General features: G+C 42.5%; 1 protein-coding gene across 1 annotated transcript; it reads left to right on the forward strand.

The window, feature by feature from the left end:
• The first annotated feature begins 1,868 nt into the window (after positions 1 to 1,868).
• Positions 1,869 to 6,719, forward strand: LOC117204091 (LRR receptor-like serine/threonine-protein kinase GSO1). The gene has a single exon (XM_033441130.1). The coding sequence runs from the start codon at positions 2,144 to 2,146 to the stop codon at positions 4,895 to 4,897; it is 2,754 nt and encodes a 917-aa protein (XP_033297021.1). The 5' UTR covers positions 1,869 to 2,143; the 3' UTR covers positions 4,898 to 6,719.
• The last annotated feature ends 1,138 nt before the right edge of the window (positions 6,720 to 7,857 follow it).

Here is a 7,857-nt window from a genome sequence, read left to right on the forward strand (position 1 = left end):
TTATAGAATCAAAATTAACAGCAGAAATTTGTAAGTATGATTACACTTGTGCGGAATTTGTTTCACACCAAAATTTTCAATGCCGACTTAAATGCAAATATAATTTGAATATAATATTGTGTCGTATTTTTAGATCAAAATTATAGAATTTCGCCAAAAAAATTCGACCAACTCTTAATGTTTAAATGCACAAACCGAGCCATTAAAATAATTTATAAAATTTATCATGGAGAGAATTTATATATTTTAAACATATCCTATTCATATCGTAAGAATAAATGGCAACAAACTTTTTGAAAAATGTAATAGAGAACAAAATATTTGTCATCAACTTGTTATTTTTAACAACATTTCAATATATATTTTAATTCAACGAGAAAATAATTAACTGACATGCATAGGGAGTACTGAAAATGACAACACGTCAGAGAATGTGAAATTAGTTGACAGTAAATCTCCTTGTCCTTTCGTTCCAAGTACTCTATTCAATCATTCTCGTCTAAGTAGGATTATATCAGCAAAGCGAAAACAATGGCTTCTTAGGCGTACGGATCGAGCTTAAGTGGTTTAAATTTTGACTATACAAACGATTCGAAATTCTCACTCAGTATACCTCCTTAGATAAACCGGGTTTAATTATTCCGTTCGTTGCACTACAAAATTTTCATATGAATTAATCAAATTGTATTCCAATGATATTAATCCACTGTTTAAAAACGATAGTTATAATCGTTATCTTGATATCGACTTAAAGAAATAGAACTTGCGATAAAATGTTTTGTAACGCGTTACAGACAGTTTCGCCTAAAATAATCGTATCGGCCGAAATACTTTAACAAGATAGAAAGCGTGCATGCTGGGAAAGTAGCTGACCTCTCACCTTATTTCGTGCGAACTGCACCTCAGCTCCTTTGTAATCCCAGCACGCGAATCGAATTTAAGAAAGCCAGCGGCTAGCAGTTCACAAAGCTGCTAAAGTTCTAGTTGCACTTTCTATATGTGTGGCTGCTACAGGATGAATGCTTGAAGAAATTGTTACGATTCTCTCACGTGCTATTTGCTGACGGGAATTTATGTGCCGTTAATAAATGAATAAAAGAAACCTCGACGTACATGTAACGATAACGCATGCGACAACGTCTACGGGAAAACGAACGAACAAAATAATCTGCTCGTAAAGATTCATGTTTCAATCGAGATTCATACTCGACTCGGCGATTTTTACCTGTCGACGATTTTAAGCGATCGTTGATCGAAGAATATCCAAGTTCGACTAACGGCAGTAATTTTAATCGATGTCCACGTCATTCGTATTTACCTGTTTGATCTTGTAAATGGAGCACAGGTTGGTGGGTGGAAATACGGGCATCAAGGAAGAGGAGTCGTTTCGTTTCTTTACGGCGAATATAGCGGAAGCGGTGAATAGTTTGGCTATGCGTCTTGGAAATCCCAGCACGCGAATCGAGTTAAAGAAAGTCGAGGCGAGTCAGTCAGTCAGTCAGTCAGACAAGCAGCCGGTCGTCAACGGTGGTAGTTGGTGAAATCGCAGGATACCGGCTCTGCTCGTCAGTACCCTGTCAGAGGACGCAAGCGCGCTCGCGCCCCTTATCGAGTTCGAGAGCAAAAGCGACGAGTGCCGGTGGTAGTAGATGTATATATCTATAGAACGTGCATGGGAATAGGTGGGAGAAACGGAGAAAGGGAGAAAAAGCTGTGCGAGAGGCAGAGAGAGGAAACGATAGAAGGGTGGAGGGTTGTAGGTGGCGGCACACAGCCGGCTTGGAGGCCGAAGGGAGAGAAAGAGAAACGGAAAGGGGTAGAAGAGGATAGAGGACGAAGAGGAGAGAGGCGGGTGCAGCTACGAGTCGGGCGCCACAGTGTTTGTCAGTCCTTCGTATGGACATCACGTCTGACGCGGCTGATAGTCTACTCGCGCTCTGGCATTCGTGTATACGCGTAAGTTTTGGCGGCATCTATCACCTTCGGTCCACGACGTGTCGCGCGTCAAATTTCCCGTCGATGAGCTACCGGACGTGTCTATGCTCGCTCGCAACTCAATCGCCTCGTTTTGTCATCGTCATCTCCACGAGTAATTCGAGGATTAATCGGCCGATCGAGATGTGAAAACGCCGAATTGGAAGCGATGTGGCTTCCGTTGATGCTGCTCGCCTTGATGGCGAGCAGTTCCGCGTGTCCAGATTTATGCGAGTGTCATCAGAGTGCCGCCGAAAGGGACCTACCGGCTTTTGTAAATGTGAAGTGCCGTGGACGTGCGCCAGGATTATCGGAATTGCCGATTAAAACGAGAAGCTTCGCGATAGACGGTGCGGACGAATACGAAGTGATCGGTTTCTTCGACGAACTGGAAGTGAGCGATTCGTTGAACGATTTCGAAGTGATCGGTACGTTGAACGAATTCGATGCAAACGGTACGTTCGTCGAGTCGGATTCCGGCAATTCGACGATTCTTCCCTACCTCGACGACGTATCCGTGACGAACTGTTCGTTGGTGTTCTTGAACGTGTCGTGGCACGGCTTTGAACGCGTCAGAGCATTGAACCTATCATGCAACAATCTGGCACGGTTGAACGATGTGCTAGTAGGCCGTGTGACGAATATGAGCGAGCTGACGCGTTTCGACTTGTCTGACAACTCGCTGACAGACGTGAGTGTCGGAGCTTTTAGGACGCTTGCGGGATTGGTGAGGTTGAGTTTGCGTAGAAACGCGATATCCACCGTGCACGAGGATGCGTTTCAAGGATTGGATCGGTTGGAGTATCTCGATCTATCGGACAACAGGCTGGCGGATTTGCCAGATAGTGCGTTGACGCCACTCTATTCGTTGCAAAAGTTGGATCTCAGTGGAAATCAACTACAAGTTTTGGGTGCCAGGTGGTTCGAGAGTCTCGACAGACTAAGAGAGCTCGACGTTTCGAGGAACGGTTTAGCGCGGGCGGCTTCTGGAACTTTGCAACCGCTTCCGGGATTATCGATACTAAAACTCTCGGAGAATCCTCTTAAAGAAAGAGATGTCTCTCTGCTGTTGGGTACTGGCAGACGCTTGGAAACTGTGGATGCGTCTCGTACAGGTTTGGCAAGAGTTCCAGCTGCGCTAACGAGATCCGTCAGAGCGCTCAGACTAGCCGGTAACAAGTTAACCACGATTCGTGGCGGTGACCTCGACAGTTACCCCCTTTTACGGATATTAGATATCTCGGAGAATCGATTGATAGACATCGAAAACGACGCTCTCGGACGTTTAGAGGTTCTCGAAGAATTGGATATTTCTGGTAACGTTCTCGTTAAGATCCCGGCCAGTTTACCGAACAGTCTTACAAATTTGAAGCTTCAACGAAATAGGATAACAACTTTGAAAATCGACGATCTACAGGGACTATACAATCTAAAATCCTTGACGTTAAATGATAACGATATTAACGCGATTGAGGTGGGAGCGCTCGGTCAATTACCGGTACTCGAAGAACTTGATCTATCTGATAATCCCATTAAAACGTTACCGGCTAATACACTAAGTGGACCAAGTAACCTCGCCAAGCTTCGTATGTCAGGATTAACTTCCCTCGAACAAAAGCAAGAGGAACAAAGTGATATGGCGTTTCCAGTACCTACGCCCGAAAGGCTCGTATTCCTCGACGTATCGAGAAGTCCTGTTCTGGCCAGACAGCTTTTAGCGGATGACGCCGCGCTGTCGGCTTGCAAGAGCTTGGTCCAATTGGACTTGTCTCGAACTAACAGCACCAGTCTTAGATTCGATCTACCTTACATGCTACCTCAATTGCGTATTCTCAACTTAAGCGCAAACCATTGGGATTGCACCGAAGATCTGTATTGGCTGGGTGAATGGTTACGGCAGCACGAACAACTAAATAAAGGTGTTCAACCGGGTCAATGCGATACTCCACGGGAAATGTCAGGATCACTCCTATACGAATTGCCATCACCGCCGAGCCCTCTTCCTACAACCGTACCAACCATAACACCCACCGCTTCCACATTATCGATTCTGTCTCCGATCGGACGTACATCTCATTTTAATAACCTAAACGCGTCTTCCAACGTTACCGACGTCGGTTCTCACGACGAATCTATTACCGTTAATAACACCAAGCAATCAACCTATAGAAACTCGAGTCACGGAATGGTCGGTTCTCATAACGCCACCGAGAACTCGACAAATTACAAAACGAAACCTGTTCCAACGTTGCCGAGTAACGAAACGCGTTATTACGAAGCACCTACGTCGTTTCGAAACATAACAACATCAACGACGGAACAGAAGGAGCGAAACTCGAGCAAGAAAGTTATCGAAATCGATCAGACTTCGGCGGAGATTAAAAATTCAATTATGGACGTCGCCGGGCTGCCGTATCGGAGAACGAACGAAGACAAACCGTCAATTATTAGGATGGAGAACGAATCGGATCCAGGAACTATCGATAATCGTATAGACGGCAAGAGGCAGAAAAGCAAGAGACCGAGTAAACTTAGCGTATCGTCGAGTAAGATCACCTCCTTGAAGCTATCTAAACTTGCGTCGCTAAAGGAGGAAGTAGAAGAAAAGAAGACGGCCGAGAAATACTCGAAGAGACTGAACAACCTGACAAAAGAGAAGTTGGTACTAGGGAATACTCCTGATTCAAATACGATAGCAGAGGAATTGAATAATCGAGCGACTGATTCCGACGCGAGAGTCTTCGAGGCTTTATCCGCTGGTGCTCATCCCGGAATGTTGGTGCTGGCTGGTGCAGCCCTCGGTGCCGCAGCTGCGCTCACTGTAGTGTTGTCGCGACGAGCCACTGTACGCCGAAGGGATAGGTATCATCGTCACGAAAACATCGAAGTGCACACGCTCACTCCGACCACCGAACTTTGGTGACCAGAGTCTGAATATGCTCGATTGTTCAACAGAGATAAGCAACTAGACGCCGAGGATTACGAGAAACGTGTTGAAATTTTGTCAATATTATCTCAGTGACTACCGAGAACACGACTAACGGACGTGCACTACAGGAGTATGCTAAAGTAATCTATTTTTCATCTTCCTGTTAGTTTCCTTCTATTTGCTGAAACTCGAACGCGATTTCCGACGATTAGCCGACGCGACGCAACCAGTCAAGCGTCTAGAAGATCGAACGTCGACGTTCGATCTCCGATAGACGTTCTTCACGTGAAGAACCAAGGGCCAAGTGATAATAACTCGATAACTTTAAGAATTGAATAAGAGGTGAATTGAGTAGAGAAACTTTTACACGACGGAATCAAAACAATTTCAAATTCATTATTTAGATAACGGTTTATCATGAAAGAGATAATTTCCCGGTCAGCCAATGTTCCTTTCTGGCAATGAGTCACTAGAGAACGCAGCAGCGTACAACTGTGCAACGCTCGTTTAAGGTGAGCGGATGAACGCTGAGCAGTTCCGACTAAGATGTACAAAGCTCAAACAGATCACCTTCTGCAGGAGAAAGCTGAAGTAGTTCCCGCATAACCACCAGATTCGGCTTTGTCCGTCGGGAAATACCGGACATACGAGAAAGTTCAGCGAAGGAAACTGTTGGCCGAAATCCCACGGATTCTGCGGAACATCTCTCGATGCGAATCTCGAGCGAACGATAAACTCGAGAAGTAGTCGAAGCTCAGTCAAATTTCGAAAAATCAGTGTTTCATCGAGGAATTCATTAAAACAAAGACTGCTTGCTTAAGAGGACCGTATCGAACTGAACACGTTCGTGACCAAGAAACGGCTTGAAATTGGTACTCGATGCAGTACCCTTTCTTTTGGTATTTCGCGAGAAACCTCATCCTGGTGTGAGACGATGAAATGCAGACAAAGACAAAGAGAAACCGCAGGTGGCAATAATTAAAAATCGATGCGTTGCATCAAGCTCAGGCGATCGGAACGTTAAATAGCACACAGTGACAATAATAATTGTAACGTGCCGCGTTTCTGGATTGGACTTTTCACCGTACGTTTAGGACGCTTCCGTGACTCGGTAGAAGTGCGGCTAGGCTACGTACGAGGAAAATGTGGTGAGAAAGGGCGAGAAATGGGAAGAAGGCTTGAGAGAGAAAGAGAGAGAGAGAGAGAGCGACGAAGATAGAGGGAGCGAGCGAGAGAGAGAGAGAGAGAGAATGACAGCGAAAGAGGAGAAGACGGAGAAAAGAAATTGATGGGACACAGGAAACGTGCTGGCGTGAAATTCGCGGTGGCGAATTGTACGTTTGAATGACAGTGCGAGACGGGAAGCGGAGAGCGATTGCTGGCCGGAAGAACTTTTATCGAACGCTGCGAGATCGAATGAGAAAAAAAGGTGTGCGAAGAAGTAGTGAAGGAGAGGGTGTGAGAAAGTATGCGAGAAATGAGCGAAGAGTTAGAGAGTAAGAATGGAAAAGAGAAGAAGGACGAAAGAGCGAGAGAGCATGAGAGAGAGAGAGAGAGAGAGAGAGAGCTTGAGAGAGAAATGATCGCAAGGTGGAAACCGCTCTCAACAGCGGCCACACCGAGTGTACAGAAACGTAGCTTCCGAACTTAATTCTGGCTTGGCCAGTTGCCAAGACTCCTTAACAAACAGAAAAAAACAAAGGATAAGAGTGGAAGAGAGCAGATAAGAAATAACGAAGAGGCTAGACATTATCTTTCTTAAAATAACCAGTGTCAAAGTACCGCTATGATAATAAACCGATGTACAAAGATGCAATTTTTTCGATTCTTTTGATCGCCTTTCACCGATCATCTTTTTGTTCTACCAAACGTTCAACATTTAATCACTAGACCTAGCTTTATTTACCTATATTGATATACAGCTATTTCTGGTATATCATTAGGGATCAATAGAATTTATAGATATTATTAAGTGTATTTTACATTTATTGCTTTAATTTCGAAAAAGAATACGTATGCAGATTGGCGTCTCTTTTAAGAAAGATAATTTTCTTCAAAAGTAATGACTACAAAATGCAGGTAAGTTAACTCTTACTAATATCCTATTTTATTCCTTCTCGTTGTCAAGCCAATGCTTTGTTCCCATCAAGTAAATCTCAATATTCGATGTATTTTTATTCTGATGTCAGAAATTTTATTACAATGCCTGACAATATGGAACATTTTTGCTTCGCTTTGCGAAGCACGTAAATTCATACCGTTCTACGCATCTGACTTTAAATATTTTCTAATTTATCTCTAGCAGAAAGATAATTGCATGCTGGCCAGACTTATTGATTTTTGTTGGTACATTTTAATACTATCACGAAATTTCAGTTAAATACGAAAACTTCAAAAATTTTTGTTAATTGTACTGTAATTTATTATTGCATAATTATGTACATTTCTGTGTACATTTAAATACATCCCTCTTCATAAATAGTAAGATATATTCTGGTTTAAGTAAACTTCATAGAAAAATTTGAAAAAAGATCTAAAACCAAATAGTAACAAATACAATAAAAAAAAAGAATAATATAAACGCCAGAATTGATTAAAATAATAAATAGATTATTTTCAGATTTATTTCGAATTATGTATTGTATATTTATTTAGAACGTGGAAATAATATTTTTAGTATGATATTAAATGCATGAATTCTTCATTCATTTAAGATTCTATGATCTCTACCTATCTTAATCTTAGGTTCCAAATGAGATGAGAATAATTTCAACTTTATCGCATTTTTTATTAGTTTTGTAATGCTTATGAAAGCGGTGTGCATATTTACACATCTTTAGTTAAACATATTTTTCAAAATAACATTTTTAAATTAACGAAAAAAATCATGATTTACAATATACTTCGTTATAAACAGGCATATCAGAAAAGTAAACAAATCAGAGTTGAAATAT

This window comes from Bombus bifarius, unplaced genomic scaffold, assembly GCF_011952205.1.
Source record: "Bombus bifarius isolate JDL3187 unplaced genomic scaffold, Bbif_JDL3187 scf7180000007977, whole genome shotgun sequence".
NCBI classification, from domain to species: Eukaryota; Metazoa; Arthropoda; class Insecta; order Hymenoptera; family Apidae; genus Bombus; species Bombus bifarius.